This window comes from Patella vulgata, chromosome 2 (assembly GCF_932274485.2).
Source record: "Patella vulgata chromosome 2, xgPatVulg1.2, whole genome shotgun sequence".
Taxonomy (NCBI): domain Eukaryota; kingdom Metazoa; phylum Mollusca; class Gastropoda; family Patellidae; genus Patella; species Patella vulgata.
Window position 1 is genome coordinate 1,595,560 of NC_065880.2, and position 19,408 is coordinate 1,614,967.

Sequence of the window (19,408 nt, forward strand, 5' to 3'; positions counted from 1 at the left end):
AATTTTGTATTGTTCACTTCAAGAATTTTACATTCTTTTTCACCTAATCTAAGATTTCGGGGGTTTAAAGACTGTTGGAGTGGGTAACATATAATAACACTTGGTATTTAGGCAACTTGTCATCCTTGGCTTTAAACACATGACCATGGTTAGTGTAGCACAAGCATAGTACGGCTGACACTATTGCGCGACTCACGAAATTCTCAGAGCTTTTTTTATTGTATAACCAATATATTATTCAAATGTGTGACCTCAACTTATCCGCGGTTTAGACTAACATGTGGTTATAATGTACTAAAGTTTCAGATACATTAAGCGTCCAATTAGTTTTTCTGTTTGACAGCAAACATTAGGAATTAACCATACATACTTAAGATCAATCACATTTGAAGTATCCGAACTTTGTCAACAAGTACAAACTATATATAGTATTTGAGTATTGATGGCACAAAAGGGAGACGTATTGCCCATAGTTCACAGAATTTTATTTGTGTTAAACTGTACCATTACCTGTGATGCTACTTGTTGTTGGTGATGTCGTAGGGCTTGTTGTTGGAGAAGTAGTTGGACTAGTTGTTGGAGAAGTAGTAGGACTGGTTGTTGGAGAAGTAGTAGGGCTGGTTGTTGGAGAAGTAGTTGGACTTGTTGTTGGAGAAGTAGTTGGACTAGTTGTTGGAGAAGTAGTAGGACTGGTTGTTGGTGAAGTAGCAGGACTGGTTGTTGGAGAAGTAGTAGGACTGGTTGTTGGTGATGTCGTAGGGCTTGTTGTTGGAGAAGTAGTTGGACTAGTTGTTGGAGAAGTAGTAGGACTGGTTGTTGGAGAAGTAGCAGGACTGGTTGTTGGAGAAGTAGTAGGACTGGTTGTTGGTGAAGTAGCAGGACTGGTTGTTGGAGAAGTAGTAGGACTGGTTGTTGGTGAAGTAGCAGGACTGGTTGTTGGAGAGGTAGTAGGACTCGTAGTTGGAGAATTAGTAGGACTGGTGGTTGGAGAAGTAGTAGGACTGGTTGTCGGAGAAGTAGTAGGACTGGTTGTCGGAGAAGTAGTAGAACTGGTTGTTGGAGAAGTAGTTGGGCTTGTTGTTGGAGAAGTAGTTGGACTGGTCGTCGGTGATGTAGTCGGACTTGTTGCTGGAGAAGTAGCAGGACTTGTTGTTGGTGAAGTAGCAGGACTTGTTGTTGGTGAAGTAGTCGGACTGGTAGTTGGAGAGGTAGTAGGACTGGTTGTTAGAGAAGTAGTAGGACTGGTGGTTGGTGATGTCGTAGGACTGGTGGTTGGAGAGGTAGTCGGACTGTTGGTTGGAGAAGTAGTAGGACTTGTTGTCGGAGAAGTAGTAGGACTGGTTGTCTGAGAAGTAGTAGGGCTGGTTGTTGGAGAAGTAGTTGGACTTGTTGTTGGAGAAGTATTTGGACTGGTCGTTGGTGATGTAGTAGGACTTGTTGCTGGAGAAGTAGTAGGACTTGTTGTTGGAGAAGTAGTAGGACTGGTTGTTGGAGAAGTAGCAGGACTTGTTGTTGGTGAAGTAGTCGGACTGGTGGTTGGAGAGGTAGTAGGACTGGTTGTTGGAGAGGTAGTGGGGCTTGTTGTTGGTGAAGTAGTAGGACTGGTTGTTGGAGATGTCGTAGGACTTGTTGTTGGAGACGTAGTGGGACTGGTTGCCGGAGAAGTAGTCGGACTGGTCGTTGGCGATGTAGTTGGACTGGTTGTTGGAGACGTAGTCGGACTGGTCGTTGGTGATGTAGTTGGACTGGTTGTAGGAGACGTAGTAGGACTGGTTGTCAGTGAAGTAGTTGGACTGGTTGTTGGAGATGTTGTTGGACTGGTTGTTGGAGAGGTAGTCGGACTGGTGGTTGGAGAGGTGGTTGGACTGGTGGTTGGAGATATTGATATTGAAATTACTGGGTCAGTTGGTGGTGGCAAATTATCACTGGTGGTTGGAGAAGTAGTAGGACTGGTGGTTGAAATTACTGGGTCAGTTGGTGGCGGCAAATTATGATATAGTTTATTACATATTGCTACAAGATGATCAATTATCTGACATTCCAATGTATCGTCGTTACAGACATTATCAATTAATGTAGTGCAGGTTTCAACCGGTATTAGTGCACCTATTCCTATACAATTCATAAAATTTGTGCGTCTACACAGTGTTGCACAGAAATCAGAAAACATGAATAAAGCACAACATGTATCTTCATTAGCAGCACATGCATCTCTTGTCACTTGCTGAATATCATTACACTTCCTTATTGTTGAATAACAAACCTTAATCCAGTGAGAGGCATAATTGTATGGCATCCGAATATGAGCACTTGTCTTTGTATCATGTAGAGTGAACAAAAATAAAACGAAACACAAAGATTCAACGTATATGTTGCTCACCCACATGTTCTGGTCGTGGGAACTATATTCAAGAACTAGAATTATTGTTTTTGTGATATATATGTGTGTGGGATATTGCTAATCAACCGAGAATAAAGATAAAGGCATTTACACGTGTTTATCGTAATGGTGATCATGTATTTAAGATGTTTATCAAGTTGAAAAATTATGTAATTTTGACTATGTATATGGTGGAGATACTCTGAATTATCTATCTAGAAGTTACAGAGGTCCAACTATTTTTACTTTAAAGTTTTTCTAGTTGACATCATCGAATTATGAAATCTGCACCTCCTAACTAGTTGAGTGTATCTGATATCATTAAACCCTCCGGGGCGACCTTAACACCATTTATCGCAAGTTCAACAAGAGTTCTTATTAACCGTAATCTCGTTATCAAACGTTTAGTATTATTACGGATAAATTAGGCCTACCATTGGATTTATTATAGTGTAATTTCAGTCTCGGATAAACGAATACATGGCTCTTTGTCAAGTCCGCTATATAAACGAAGAAGGCGTCAATTTCTTTGATATAATTTATAAATCAAATGAAATGAAATGGGGTTTAACGTCCTACTGTTCTGCTCCGAACTGGGCTAATGAAGACGGGCATACGCCATACAGCGTGCTACGAGGGAAATTTTGCCCAGGCAGCGGCACTATCGCCTACTCTTATATCGAATTCCAACTGCCAAGGGATCTTTTACGCGCATTCCGATGTATACACGGGACCTCGGTTTTTCGTATCATCCGAAGGACTAGACAGCTGTCCTTGTCAGGCCCCCCGTTCTGCACCACTGACAAGGGGAAACCACGTCGGAAAATCTCGATGAACTTTCTCGGCCAATGCAGGGATCGAACACGTGACCTCCAGGATAGCGAGCCAGCGCCTTAACCAAGTAGCCACCGTGGCTCCCGATATAATTTATATCAGTTACGTAATTTTAATGTCAGTGAAAACAAAATGGACGAAACATTAATTGTTCTTATTCAGTTACAGAATGTCCCTCATAGCACACTGTATGGCGTTTGTCTGTTTTCATTAGCCAAGTTTGAGCAGAGCAATGGAAAATTAAAGCCCATTTCATTTCACTTTATTTCCACGAAGTTTGCTTTGTGTTTACACCCCCCCCCCCCCCCCCGCGACCGGTACTCTGCTCCTGTTCAATTTCTTACATCTTGACGAATTGTGTATACCCATACTTGCATTATTTTTGATTGAAGTAAATTTTAATAACGCAGTAATAAGAATAATGCAAACTGTATTGAGAGCACTGGTAGACTGATTAACCGTGTCATTGTTTTAAGGCTGTCCGTGATCCAAAAACTCTCTATTTGATTTTTATAATTAAATTTAGAATCCTTGTATTGTAAAATTCATTTTTATGAAGACATACGTTTAAATGAGAAAAAAACGTGCTTCCAAGGGTAAATGAATAGCTTCCTTTCGGACTCGCACCTTTTTATGCTTACGTCATGAAAATAATATTAATTAAATCAACTATCATAGCTATATTGGAGGTAGCAATTAATTGTCTTTAGCAGTAGGAGGAAACCGGAGGATCCGGAGAAAACCATGAGGTTGGCTAGGCGACCCTACTCCTTGTCACCCACAACCGGGGAATCGAGACCATGCACTTTATTCAATGACAGACCTTATGATACAACGTACACGCGCTAACCATTCGCCCCACAACTACAACCACATAGACTATTTGTGCAAATCTTGGTAATATATATGTTTGTTGGTACTTACTCATTACATTTTCTCTGTAAATACTGTACTGTATTTAATATAATATTGACTACAAAGTTTCAAGTCAATACCCAGGGATTGTGTTCAACGTTTTATGCATGTTTATTTACATTTCCAAGGTGGCAAACTGAAATTATTGACATTTTATAAAATATGGCGACATAGTGCGACATAATTATTTCCATGGATACTAGTATTCCCCAGGTCTATTTAATTGACAAATCAAAACAAACCCAGAGCAAATACTATCCAAATCATTCGGCTCTGACCAGTTTACGCTACGACGTGTTATGTAAACAATATCATCCAGCCAATGTAGAATACCTGTAAACTTTATAAAGGTCAGATATCTTGTACACGTGTATTAGACGGCTTTAGCAATATCTCTGTGAAGCAGATTAGATTCTCACATTTCCTGTTTTGTTGTTGATTGAGAAATTTTCACAGTTATCAAAGCTATTTCTGTGACCGTAGTAAATTATCTCCTCCGCTGGTTCGAGTATTCATGTTCCCACAAGTATATGTATGTGTATATTGTTATTGTGATTTTTTGTACAAATACGCTGATATTTGTCAAATAAAACATTGACAAGTAAAATAACACACCCCAGGGGTAAATTAGAACTTATTATTAACAGTTCGTTGGGAGTGTAATTAGCCCAAGGTCAGATCGAACTATTTCCCTTCACGGTATATAAAGTGAACAGAAAAATTTATCGTACATGAAATTGCCTGGGGATGTGACTAGTATTAAGCACGGTCAATATAATCAGTAATTTGACGTGTTTAACCCACTGTGAAGGGGATAGAGTCGGGGTTAAGACATTGTGGGTTATGTACGAACAATCATAATATCATCAATGTAACGGTATGTGTGATATCAAATCTTTCATGATTACCGTAGAATGCAAAATGGCAGAAAGTTCGGGACTAACACTTGGGTCAATTTTACTACAACAATTGGCTTGTGAGTAGGGGTCTTTAGCAATGGAAACAAGAAAACAGAAACAAAATGAAAATGAAATGAAATGTGGTTTAACGTCCTACTGTTCTACTCCGACTGGGCTAATGAAGACGGGCATACACCCGGACAGAGGTCATCCGACCTACTATTATATTGTCTTGGTGTATTTATTGGAACATTGTACTATGTATATGGGGTTTGATGGTCGAGTGGTCTAATGTGTAGGCCTTAGATCTGTCATTGAGTCTAGTGGCGTGGTTTCCACCAGTCCCTGCTTCGATTAAGAACCCAAGCGAAAGCAAATTATTGAAATAAAATCGGACCATATGTTAGTCCCGAATCAACTAGTTTTCTCTATCCCCTCTCTCTCTCTCTCTCTCTCTCTCTCTCTCTCTCATTAAATTACAACCAAAAATGAGTATATAAAAATAAAAACATACTAAATAGACGCGTCTATAATTTATAGTTTATTAATAAATACAATATAAATTATGAAAAAGTATAAATTATAAATGATAATTAAAACTACAATCATAAAAATAGTACATTATAAAAAAATCTCTCATTAAATTACAATCCAAAATATATAATAAGTGAAACAATGTGCTATCACATTACATCCATAAAAATAAATAATAAAAAAATAATATAAGCGCCTACTACTAAGATGTGTAGTTTATTAATAAATACAATGTAAATAACGGTTAAATACGAAATATAAGAAAATAAGTTAATAAAAAATTTCTCCTTTATTCATTGACGGATAATCATTGAATAATTTCGAATTTCATGCAATGGATCACATCATTTCACGTTTAACTTCATATTTCACAGATTGTGGTCTTAGTCGGAGCACATTAGACACAATTTCGTTGATAATAATGGGATTATGTATCAAACGACAACATGTACTCAATTAAACTATTTACCGTGTCTGAAAGTTCAGTCCAAACTATTGAACACTTTGCGTTGTGTAACTCAATGTACAGAATTAAACTATTTGCCGTGTCTGAAAATTCAGCCGAAGCTATTGACCCCTTCGTGTTACGTAACACGATGTAAAGAATTCAACTACTAGCCCAAACTACTGAATCGTTCGCGTTGTGTAACTCAAATAAAGAAGAATTGTTGGCTGTTGTGTTGTTTACCACACGACAAGGTAAACTAGACATGATTTACATATACCACTAGCCCACATGCGTCGGTTTGCAAACTGCGACAAGGCCAGCTGAGAACTGAAATGAACTGAAATGAAATGGGGTTTAACGTCCTACTGTTCTGCTCCTATACTAGGCTAATGAAGACGGGCATACGCCATACAGTGTGCTATGAGGGAAATTTTGCCTGGGCAGCGGCACTATCGCCTTATATCGAATTCCAACTGCCAAGGGATCTTTTACGCGCATTCCAATGTATACACGGGACCTCGGTTTTTCCTCTCATCCGAAGGACTAGACAGTTGTACTTGTCAGGCCACTGCACCACTGACAAGGGCAAACCACGTCGGAAAAAGCGGAGAACTGAATGACACGCCTAAATGTCTTTCACACTGATTATCATGGATTCAACTTCATTAAACATAACGTGATTACACGTTTGGTGTAAAGTTGTGTTCACACTGCAGGCCGAAGGCTTTTATCGAATTATTTTCTTTGTATACATACACAGGTAGTAATTTAATTGCAGTTAGAGAATGGCCGCCTTTCAATGTAGATTTTACTTTTGATTAAGATATGTTTTACTTGGGCGTATGTTTCGTTACTAACACTCTACAATTTTAGATATGGAAGAAACAGTTTGAAGGTAGAGAAGGACTCGTAGAATAAGATATGACGTCGTTAATTTGGTGTACAACGACTTGTGACTTCATCAAAATTGTTGTTACAATCTTGAACACCATCACAGATAAGGGTTGACGGCAGACAAACCGGATCGTTGCTTTTACATTTAAATGTTCCTGCAGAACATCCATCTGAAACAAAACATTCGATATTATAAATCGGTCAACGCATATATGGCATAACCTTTTCCAAAACAAATAGTTTATTTTATCACACTTGACAATTCGAAAACAAGGCAATAAGAGAGAGAGAGAGAGATGGGGTTTAATGTCCACTCGACACAAACTAGGTCATTTGGTTTAATTTTATTTCCATAATCCGCTTGCGCGTAGGGGTCTTTAGAAGTGGGAGGAAACCGGAGGACCCAGAGAAAACCCACGAAGTTGGACAGGCGACCCTTCTCCTTGTCACGTACAACCGGAGATTTGAAACCACGCCAGTTGACACAATGACAGACTTTATGCTACAGAACGCACGTGCTAACCATTCAATGCGAACCATGACCATTTAACTATCCATAAATAATAGACTGAGTAAAAAATAGGTTACGTGTCCTTGTTTTTAAATTAGTTCCGCTAAAACAGTCTACCGAAAATTCTCCGTCTGAATGACAGGCGGGAATAATCAAGACTACTTTTTTTTACGAAACATAACAGAAAGCTGGAACAATAAATTTAATTTAGAAACACGCACGTTAGGCAACTCAACAATAATTGTTTTAAGAACCTTGTTAAAGTAAAATGAAACTACTGTTAGTATCATGTTCTTGCCCAACGCAAGTATTTCAGAGATATTATTTGTACTAAACCAAAAGATGCCCGCCCCTAACAGTACAGTTAATGATAAAGCAATTTAAAAAATAAAACAAACTTATTATCTAAAGCTGCTACAATAGCCAAAAAGCTAAATATAACTGCTATTCAGAATCGTCAATAATAGATTTTTTTTATGGCTGTAATAGTTTATAGATGTGTAGAGAATTTCACGTGCGATGGCTATGTATAGACTCATACGGGTGTTATCGTACTGCGTGACTAGGCAGAAATCACTTCAAGACAAGCCACTGAAGCCTACACATTCGCCGTGTCGAGTTCAGCTTTCAGTAGGGATAATTTTCGCTGCACGGGGCACTGTACTATTATGAAAATAGTTAATTTCTGTTTTTCTAGTAGCCCTGTCCACAAACCCACTCTCTGCAGTTGTAAGTTGTGGTTAATTAACCGATCAAGATATATCAGCTATGCATACTTCTCAAATAACCGAACACAACTGACACTATTCTTAGCGATATATATATATACAATTTCAACCAATAGGAGGGGGGGGGGTCGAATGTAGATTTTATAAAAACGTAATCTTACTACAATTTTTGTTCGCCTCGTCTACGCCATTTGGAGTACAATCATCTGTTCCATCACACCATACTGATACCGGAAATTGAACACGCTGTGCTTGACCTACAATGTCACAATAGAAGATTCCTGAAAGAGTAAAAAAGTAATTGAGAATAAATATTGAACTAACTTTATATCTTTCGATCGATGACAAGCAAGAGAGAGAGAGAGAAATGGGGTTTAACGTCCAATCGACACAAACTAGGTCATTTCGGGACTAACATATGATTTAATTTTATTTCAATAATTCGCTTGCGCGTAGGGGTCTTTAGCAGTGGGGGGGAAACCGGAGGACCCGGAGAAAACCCACGAGGTTGGACAGGCGACCCTACTCCTTGTCACGTACAACCGGGGATTCGAAAAGACAAGCAATTTCCATCCAATAGTTTCATTACTTCTGTAACAAATGACGAAAAAACTAGAATCATATACACAGTAGGATTACCGTCAAACTAAAGTTAAAGAGTGACCATATAAAGCTACATACTGTGATGACACAACGATAATTTCATTCTATTGCCCTACTTTACGATTTACATTGTATCGCGACTCACAAATTTCCCAGATTCAGTAGATGTTTGAATTTGGATTTATTGTTTCGTTAGTTTTGCCACAATTGTACATATTAAATGTGAGCACCCCCCCCCACACACACACACCCCTTCCCCCACCAACACACCCACACAAACTTCGTTGATAAATACACATCACCAAGTTTTGTGTTCGCATTGATTTATTTTGTGTATTTTTGTCGAAAAACTGCTAAAAATAACCATTTGCCATAGTTACACGGTGCAATATCTATGTTTATCAGTTAACAACATTACCTGAGATTGTTGGGGATGTCGTAGGACTTGTAGTTGGAGAGGTGGTAGGGCTGGTGGTTGGAGACGTAGTCAGACTGGTTGTCTGGGACGTAATGGGGCTGGTTGTTGGTGAAGTAGTCGGACTGGTCGTTGGTGATGTAGTTGGACTGGTTGTAGGAGAAGTAGTAGGACTTGTTGTTGGAGACGTAGTTGGACTTGTTATTGGCGAAGTAATCGGACTGGTCGTTTGTGATGTAGTTGGACTGGTTGTAGGAGAAGTAGTAGGACTTGTTGTTGGAGATGTAGTCGGTGATGTAGTTGGACTTGTTGTCGGTGATGTAGCCGGACTGATTGTTGGCGATGTAGTTGGACTGGTTGTAGGAGAAGTAGTAGGACTTGTTGTTGGAGACGTAGTCGGTGATGTAGTTGGACTGGTAGTCGGTGATGTAGTTGGACTGGTTGTTGGCGAAGTAGTCGGACTGGTTGTTGGCGAAGTCGTCGGACTGGTCGTTGGTGATGTAGTTGGACTGGCTGTAGGAGAAGTAGTAGGACTTGTTGTTGGAGACGTAGTTGGACTTGTTGTTGGCGAAGTCGTTGGACTGGTTGTTGGCGAAGTAGTCGGACTGGTCGTTGGTGACGTAATTGGACTGGTTGTAGGAGAAGTATTAGGACTTGTCGTTGGAGACGTAGTCGGTGATGTAGTTGGGCTGGTTGTTGGTGATGTCGTAGGACTTGTTGTTGGAGACGTAGTCGGACTGGTTGTCGGAGACGTAGTTGGACTAGTTGTTGGTGATGTAGTAGGACTTGTTGTTGGAGATGTAGTAGGACTGGTTGTAGGAGACGTAGTAGGACTGGTTGTCGGAGACGTAGTAGGACTGGTTGTCGGCGAAGTAGTTGGGCTGGTTGTTGGTGAAGTAGTAGGACTGGTTGTTGGTGAAGCCGTAGGACTGGTCGTTGGTGAAGTATTCGGACTGGTCGTTGGCGATGTAGTTGGACTGGTTGTAGGAGAAGTGGTAGGACTTGTCGTTGGAGACGTAGTCGGTGATGTATTTGGGCTGGATGTTGGTGATGTCGTAGGACTTGTTGTTGGAGACGTAGTCGGACTGGTTGTCGGAGACGTAGTAGGACTGGTTGTCGGCGAAGTAGTTGGGCTGGTTGTTGGTGAAGTAGTAGGACTGGTTGTGGGTGATGCCGTAGGACTGGTCGTTGGTGAAGTAGTCGGACTGGTTGTAGGAGAAGTGGTAGGACTTGTCGTTGGAGACGTAGTCGGTGATGTAGTAGGGCTGGTTGTCGGCGAAGTAGTTGGACTGGTCGTTGGTGAAGTAGTCGGACTGGTCGTTGGTGAAGTAGTCGGACTGGTCGTTGGCGATGTAGTTGGACTTGTTGTAGGAGAAGTGGTAGGACTTGTCGTTGGAGACGTAGTCGGTGATGTAGTTGGGCTGGTTGTTGGTGATGTCGTAGGACTTGTTGTTGGAGACGTAGTCGGACTGGTTGTCGGAGACGTAGTTGGACTAGTTGTTGGTGATGTTGTAGGACTTGCTGTTGGAGATGTAGTCGGACTGGTTGTAGGAGACGTAGTAGGACTGGTTGTCGGCGAAGTAGTTGGGCTGGTTGTTGGTGAAGTAGTAGGACTGGTTGTTGGTGATGCCGTTGGACTGGTCGTTGGTGAAGTAGTCGGACTGGTTGTTGGTGATGCCGTAGGACTGGTCGTTGGTGAAGTAGTCGGACTGGTTGTAGGAGAAGTGGTATGACTTGTCGTTGGAGACGTAGTCGGTGATGTAGTTGGAGACGTAGTCGGACTGGTTGTTGGAGACGTAGTCGGACTCGTCGTTGGTGATGTAGTTGGACTTGTTGTAGGAGAAGTAGTAGGACTTGTTGTTGCAGACGTAGTTGGACTAGTTGTTGGTGATGTAGTAGGACTTGTTGTTGGAGATGTAGTCGGACTGGTTGTAGGAGACGTAGTAGGACTTGTTGTTGGAGATGTAGTTGGACTGGTTGTAGGAGAAGTGGTAGGACTTGTCGTTGGAGACGTAGTCGGTGATGTAGTTGGGCTGGTTGTTGGTGATGTCGTAGGACTTGTTGTTGGAGACGTAGTCGGACTGGTTGTCGGAGACGCCGTAGGACTGGTCGTTGGTGAAGTAGTCGGACTGGTTGTAGGAGAAGTGGTAGGACTTGTCGTTGGAGACGTAGTCGGTGATGTAGTTGGGCTGGTTGTTGGAGACGTAGTCGGACTGGTTGTCGGAGACGCCGTAGGACTGGTCGTTGGTGAAGTAGTCGGACTGGTTGTAGGAGAAGTGGTAGGACTTGTCGTTGGAGACGTAGTCGGTGATGTAGTAGGACTGGTTGTCGGCGAAGTAGTTGGACTGGTCGTTGGTGAAGTAGTCGGACTGGTCGTTGGTGAAGTAGTCGGACTGGTCGTTGGCGATGTAGTTGGACTGGTTGTAGGAGAATTGGTAGGACTTGTCGTTGGAGACGTAGTCGGTGATGTAGTTGGGCTGGTTGTTGGTGATGTCGTAGGACTTGTTGTTGGAGACGTAGTCGGACTGGTTGTCGGAGACGTAGTAGGACTGGTTGTCGGCGAAGTAGTTGGGCTGGTTGTTGGTGAAGTAGTAGGACTGGTTGTTGGTGATGCCGTAGGACTGGTCGTTGGTGAAGTAGTCGGACTGGTTGTAGGAGAAGTGGTAGGACTATTCGTTGGAGACGTAGTCGGTGATGTAGTTGGAGACGTAGTCGGACTGGTTGTTGGAGACGTAGTCGGACTCGTCGTTGGTGATGTAGTTGGACATGTTGTAGGAGAAGTAGTAGGACTTGTTGTTGCAGACGTAGTTGGACTAGTTGTTGGTGATGTAGTAGGACTTGTTGTTGGAGATGTAGTCGGACTGGTTGTAGGAGACGTAGTAGGACTTGTTGTTGGAGATGTAGTTGGACTGGTTGTAGGAGAAGTGGTAGGACTTGTCGTTGGAGACGTAGTCGGTGATGTAGTTGGGCTGGTTGTTGGTGATGTCGTAGGACTTGTTGTTGGAGACGTAGTCGGACTGGTTGTCGGAGACGCCGTAGGACTGGTCGTTGGTGAAGTAGTCGGACTGGTTGTAGGAGAAGTGGTAGGACTTGTCGTTGGAGACGTAGTCGGTGATGTATTTGCGCTGGTTGTTGGTGATGTCGTAGGACTTGTTGTTGGAGACGTAGTCGGACTGGTTGTCGGAGACGTAGTAGGACTGGTTGTCGGCGAAGTAGTAGGACTGGTCGTTGGTGAAGTAGTCGGACTGGTTGTAGGAGAAGTGGTAGGACTTGTCGTTGGAGACGTAGTCGGTGATGTATTTGGGCTGGTTGTTGGTGATGTCGTAGGACTTGTTGTTGGAGACGTAGTCGGACTGGTTGTCGGAGACGTAGTAGGACTGGTTGTCGGCGAAGTAGTTGGGCTGGTTGTTGGTGAAGTAGTAGGACTGGTTGTTGGTGATGCCGTAGGACTGGTCGTTGGTGAAGTAGTCGGACTGGTTGTAGGAGAAGTGGTAGGACTTGTCGTTGGAGACGTAGTCGGTGATGTAGTAGGACTGGTTGTCGGCGAAGTAGTTGGACTGGTCGTTGCTGAAGTAGTCGGACTGGTCGTTGGTGAAGTAGTCGGACTGGTTGTAGGAGAAGTGGTAGGACTTGTCGTTGGAGACGTAGTCGGTGATGTAGTTGGGCTGGTTGTTGGTGATGTCGTAGGACTTGTTGTTGGAGACGTAGTCGGACTGGTTGTCGGAGACGCCGTAGGACTGGTCGTTGGTGAAGTAGTCGGACTGGTTGTAGGAGAAGTGGTAGGACTTGTCGTTGGAGACGTAGTCGGTGATGTATTTGGGCTGGTTGTTGGTGATGTCGTAGGACTTGTTGTTGGAGACGTAGTCGGACTGGTTGTCGGAGACGTAGTAGGACTGGTTGTCGGCGAAGTAGTTGGGCTGGTTGTTGGTGAAGTAGTAGGACTGGTTGTTGGTGATGCCGTAGGACTGGTCGTTGGTGAAGTAGTCGGACTGGTTGTAGGAGAAGTGGTAGGACTTGTCGTTGGAGACGTAGTAGGACTTGTTGTTGGAGATGTGGTTGGACTGGTTGTAGGAGAAGTGGTAGGACTTGTCGTTGGAGACGTAGTCGGTGATGTAGTTGGGCTGGTTGTTGGTGATGTCGTAGGACTTGTTGTTGGAGACGTAGTCGGACTGGTTGTCGGAGACGCCGTAGGACTGGTCGTTGGTGAAGTAGTTGGGCTGGTTGTTGGTGAAGTAGTAGGACTGGTTGTTGGTGATGCCGTAGGACTGGTCGTTGGTGAAGTAGTCGGACTGGTTGTAGGAGAAGTGGTAGGACTTGTCGTTGGAGACGTAGTCGGTGATGTAGTAGGACTGGTTGTCGGCGAAGTAGTTGGACTGGTCGTTGGTGAAGTAGTCGGACTGGTCGTTGGTGAAGTAGTCGGACTGGTCGTTGGCGATGTAGTTGGACTGGTTGTAGGAGAATTGGTAGGACTTGTCGTTGGAGACGTAGTCGGTGATGTAGTTGGGCTGGTTGTTGGTGATGTCGTAGGACTTGTTGTTGGAGACGTAGTCGGACTGGTTGTCGGAGACGTAGTAGGACTGGTTGTCGGCGAAGTAGTTGGGCTGGTTGTTGGTGAAGTAGTAGGACTGGTTGTTGGTGATGCCGTAGGACTGGTCGTTGGTGAAGTAGTCGGACTGGTTGTAGGAGAAGTGGTAGGACTTGTCGTTGGAGACGTAGTCGGTGATGTAGTTGGAGACGTAGTCGGACTGGTTGTTGGAGACGTAGTCGGACTCGTCGTTGGTGATGTAGTTGGACTTGTTGTAGGAGAAGTAGTAGGACTTGTTGTTGCAGACGTAGTTGGACTAGTTGTTGGTGATGTAGTAGGACTTGTTGTTGGAGATGTAGTCGGACTGGTTGTAGGAGACGTAGTAGGACTTGTTGTTGGAGATGTGGTTGGACTGGTTGTAGGAGAAGTGGTAGGACTTGTCGTTGGAGACGTAGTCGGTGATGTAGTTGGGCTGGTTGTTGGTGATGTCGTAGGACTTGTTGTTGGAGACGTAGTCGGACTGGTTGTCGGAGACGCCGTAGGACTGGTCGTTGGTGAAGTAGTCGGACTGGTTGTAGGAGAAGTGGTAGGACTTGTCGTTGGAGACGTAGTCGGTGATGTATTTGGGCTGGTTGTTGGTGATGTCGTAGGACTTGTTGTTGGAGACGTAGTCGGACTGGTTGTCGGAGACGTAGTAGGACTGGTTGTCGGCGAAGTAGTTGGGCTGGTTGTTGGTGAAGTAGTAGGACTGGTTGTTGGTGATGCCGTAGGACTGGTCGTTGGTGAAGTAGTCGGACTGGTTGTAGGAGAAGTGGTAGGACTTGTCGTTGGAGACGTAGTCGGTGATGTAGTAGGGCTGGTTGTCGGCGAAGTAGTTGGACTGGTCGTTGGTGAAGTAGTCGGACTGGTCGTTGGTGAAGTAGTCGGACTGGTCGTTGGCGATGTAGTTGGACTTGTTGTAGGAGAAGTGGTAGGACTTGTCGTTGGAGACGTAGTCGGTGATGTAGTTGGGCTGGTTGTTGGTGATGTCGTAGGACTTGTTGTTGGAGACGTAGTCGGACTGGTTGTCGGAGACGTAGTAGGACTGGTTGTCGGCGAAGTAGTTGGGCTGGTTGTTGGTGAAGTAGTAGGACTGGTTGTTGGTGATGCCGTAGGACTGGTCGTTGGTGAAGTAGTCGGACTGGTTGTAGGAGAAGTGGTAGGACTTGTCGTTGGAGACGTAGTCGGTGATGTAGTTGGAGACGTAGTCGGACTGGTTGTTGGAGACGTAGTCGGACTCGTCGTTGGTGATGTAGTTGGACTTGTTGTAGGAGAAGTAGTAGGACTTGTTGTTGCAGACGTAGTTGGACTAGTTGTTGGTGATGTAGTAGGACTTGTTGTTGGAGATGTAGTCGGACTGGTTGTAGGAGACGTAGTAGGACTTGTTGTTGGAGATGTAGTTGGACTGGTTGTAGGAGAAGTGGTAGGACTTGTCGTTGGAGACGTAGTCGGTGATGTAGTTGGGCTGGTTGTTGGTGATGTCGTAGGACTTGTTGTTGGAGACGTAGTCGGACTGGTTGTCGGAGACGCCGTAGGACTGGTCGTTGGTGAAGTAGTCGGACTGGTTGTAGGAGAAGTGGTAGGACTTGTCGTTGGAGACGTAGTCGGTGATGTATTTGGGCTGGTTGTTGGTGATGTCGTAGGACTTGTTGTTGGAGACGTAGTCGGACTGGTTGTCGGAGACGTAGTTGGACTAGTTGTTGGTGATGTAGTAGGACTTGTTGTTGGAGATGTAGTAGGACTGGTTGTAGGAGACGTAGTAGGACTGGTTGCCGGAGACGTAGTAGGTGTGGTTGTCGGCGAAGTAGTTGGGCTGGTTGTTGGTGAAGTAGTAGGACTGGTTGTTGGTGATGCCGTAGGACTGGTGGTTGGTGAAGTAGTCGGACTGGTCGTTGGCGATGTAGTTGGACTGGTTGTAGGAGAAGTGGTAGGACTTGTCGTTGGAGACGTAGTCGGTGATGTAGTTGGGCTGGTTGTTGGTGATGTCGTAGGACTTGTTGTTGGAGACGTAGTCGGACTGGTTGTCGGAGACGTAGTAGGACTAGTTGTTGGTGATGTAGTAGGACTTGTTGTTGGTGAAGTAGTAGGACTGGTTGTTGGTGATGCCGTAGGACTGGTCGTTGGTGAAGTAGTCGGACTGGTTGTAGGAGAAGTGGTAGGACTTGTCGTTGGAGACGTAGTCGGTGATGTAGTAGGACTGGTTGTCGGCGAAGTAGTTGGACTGGTCGTTGGTGAAGTAGTCGGACTGGTCGTTGGTGAAGTAGTCGGACTGGTCGTTGGCGATGTAGTTGGACTGGTTGTAGGAGAAGTGGTAGGACTTGTCGTTGGAGACGTAGTCGGTGATGTAGTTGGGCTGGTTGTTGGTGATGTCGTAGGACTTGTTGTTGGAGACGTAGTCGGACTGGTTGTCGGAGACGTAGTAGGACTGGTTGTCGGCGAAGTAGTTGGGCTGGTTGTTGGTGAAGTAGTAGGACTGGTTGTTGGTGATGCCGTAGGACTGGTCGTTGGTGAAGTAGTCGGACTGGTTGTAGGAGAAGTGGTAGGACTTGTCGTTGGAGACGTAGTCGGTGATGTAGTTGGGCTGGTTGTTGGTGATGTCGTAGGACTTGTTGTTGGAGACGTAGTCGGACTGGTTGTCGGAGACGTAGTTGGACTAGTTGTTGGTGATGTTGTAGGACTTGCTGTTGGAGATGTAGTCGGACTGGTTGTAGGAGACGTAGTAGGACTGGTTGTCGGCGAAGTAGTTGGGCTGGTTGTTGGTGAAGTAGTAGGACTGGTTGTTGGTGATGCCGTTGGACTGGTCGTTGGTGAAGTAGTCGGACTGGTCGTTGGCGATGTAGTTGGACTGGTTGTAGGAGAAGTGGTAGGACTTGTCGTTGGAGACGTAGTCGGTGATGTAGTTGGGCTGGTTGTTGGTGATGTCGTAGGACTTGTTGTTGGAGACGTTGTCGGACTAGTTGTCGGAGACGTAGTAGGGCTGGTTGTTGGAGATGTTGTTGGACTGGTCGTTGGTGAAGTAGTAGGACTTGTTGTTGGAGATGTTGTCGGAGACGTAGTAGGACTGGTTGTTGGTGAAGTAGTCGGACTCGTCGTTGGTGATGTAGTTGGACTTGTTGTAGGAGAAGTAGTAGGACTTGTTGTTGCAGACGTAGTTGGACTAGTTGTTGGTGATGTAGTAGGACTTGTTGTTGGAGATGTAGTCGGACTGGTTGTAGGAGACGTAGTAGGACTTGTTGTTGGAGACGTAGTTGGACTTGTTGTTGGAGATGTAGTTGGGCTGGTTATTGGTGAAGTAGTAGGACTGGTTGTTGGTGATGCCGTAGGACTGGTCGTTGGTGAAGTAGTCGGGCTGGTCGTTGGCGATGTAGTTGGACTGGTTGTAGGAGAAGTGGCAGGACTTGTCGTTGGAGACGTAGTCGGTGATGTAGTTGGGCTGGTTGTTGGTGATGTGGTTGGACTGTTCGTTGGTGAAGTAGTTGGACTTGTCGTTGGTGAAGTAGTCGGGCTGGTCGTTGGCGATGTAGTTGGACTGGTTGTAGGAGAAGTGGCAGGACTTGTCGTTGGAGACGTAGTCGGTGATGTAGTTGGGCTGGTTATTGGTGATGTGGTTGGACTTTTCGTTGGTGAAGTAGTTGGACTTGTCGTTGGAGATGTTGTTGGAGAAGTATTAGGACTGGTTGTTGGAGATGTGGTTGGACTGGTTGTCGGTGATGTAGTAGGACTTGTAGTTGGAGATGTTGTTGGAGAATTAGTAGGACTGGTTGTTGGTGATGTCGCAGGACTTGTTGTTGGCGACGTAGTAGGACTTGTTTCTGGGGATTCGTTTTGATCTATCAATGGTGAAGTATTAGGACTTGTCATTGGAGAAGTAAATGTTATTGAAATTTCTGGTTCTGTTGGTTTTGGTAAATTATCAAATATTTGATGACATATTTCAATAAGTCGACTAATTGTCCGACATTCCAAAGTATCTTCCCTACAAGCATTTTCAATTAATGTAGTACAGGCTCCACGGGTTATCAAATCACCTATCCCTGCATAATTGCCAGAGTCTGAGTTTCTACACAGTGTTGCACAAAAATCAGAAAACGCGAATAAAGCACAGCAGGTATCTTCATTAGCAGCACATGCATCTCTTGTCACTTGCTGAATATCATTACACGCCATTGAATCAAAAACATTTCCCAAATCAGTAACAGGGCTGAATGGTACCCGGAAAAAAGAATGCGGCATCCGAAAATAAGAATGTGGCATCCGAAAAGAAGGATGTGCCTTGGTATCCTGCAACGTTAACATGAGTAAAACTAAATACAAAGATCCCACGCGCATCTTGCCCATCTAAACATTAAAACTGTTCTGATCATTGACATGCTTTAAAGGAAATGAAATGGTGGTTTTTATTATATATATATAGATGTGTATAGGGTTTGGCTAATCAACCGAAAACAAAGATAATGTCATAATGATAATTTAAGCATGTTTTATCTTAATGATGATCGTCTATATCAGCTGTTAATCCAGCTGAAGAATGATGTAATGATGGGGATATTATATAGACCATGGTTGATATTTGTCCAACGCCTAAGGCATGTGGACATGATACATTACCCATTTTAAATGTTTCAGATACGACGACGGGATATCGACCGATTTATGGAGCGTCTTGTTTTGCCTGTGGGAATTGGAACTTAGAAGTGGTAGGGGACAAACACGATTAATTTACTATTTACTTTATCAACCATGCTTTCCTTGGGATTTTCTTGTCTTTGGAGCTATATTTTAAATTGAAGTGGCTTGTCTGGTTCTGTTATTCGTGAATTGTTCCCCTTTGCTTTATCTTAGCTCGCTAGGATGTATTAGAATAAATGAATTTGTAAGTCAGTTATCTTAAAACAATAGTAAAAAAAAAGAATAAGTTTGTCTGGAAAGTCACGCGTATTTAAAAATGTATATAGACGCTGTTCATGTTCGTAGGTTACCAATCCACCCCTTAGTCCCATTTTCTTACTTTTATAGATATTAGAATATTAGTTATATTAGCACTAGTATCGGAATGATCGAAAAGGATGAACGATGAAAATATCGAATTGTTTATCGACAATTTACTTCTCTGCAGACATTATTGTTTCTCACATAAAGACCCACTGTCATAATTTTATTGTCAGATAGTAGCTTATGTGTGTGATAAATCGATAAACTCGGTATGGTTATCTTCCTAATACCATTAAGCTAGGTCTACTCTCTGATTGGCGGATTAAAGGTCTATATTTCAATAATTCGTTTGTGCGTATCGAGGTCGTTAGCAGTGGGAGGAAACTGGAGACCGTGTCTATTCATTTAGGTGTTAATGACATCGCCGCGACATCGTCGCCTGTGGATATATACCGTAGAAAATTAGAATTTGTTCAACAGTGACAATATTCAAAGGATAGGTAAAATTTTTGACAAGGGGGGATTTTTCAAAGGCGCCTGGTTTGGAACCGGAATCATTTAAAAGACAAAGAAGACGCGTTAATAAGTCATTAAAAGACAGATATAAAGATAAATTCGTGTGCTTTCCTGACATATTATACCTAAATGATTTTTTACAGAACCGAGTGCACTTGTAGACAGCGTGTTATACTAAAATCACCAGGATGAAGAAACAACTATAGTACAAGAAGACCGTTAAATGAACATTTTT

General features: G+C 43.6%; 1 protein-coding gene across 1 annotated transcript; it reads right to left on the reverse strand.

The window, feature by feature from the left end:
* Positions 1 to 493: 493 nt before the first annotated feature.
* Positions 494 to 17,586, reverse strand: LOC130010761 (mucin-2-like). The gene is made up of 2 exons (XM_056098771.1): positions 9,254 to 17,586; positions 494 to 1,865 (listed from the first exon to the last, which is right to left on the reverse strand). The coding sequence occupies exons 1-2, from the start codon at positions 17,584 to 17,586 to the stop codon at positions 494 to 496; spliced, it is 9,705 nt and encodes a 3,234-aa protein (XP_055954746.1).
* Between the last annotated feature and the right edge of the window lie 1,822 nt (positions 17,587 to 19,408).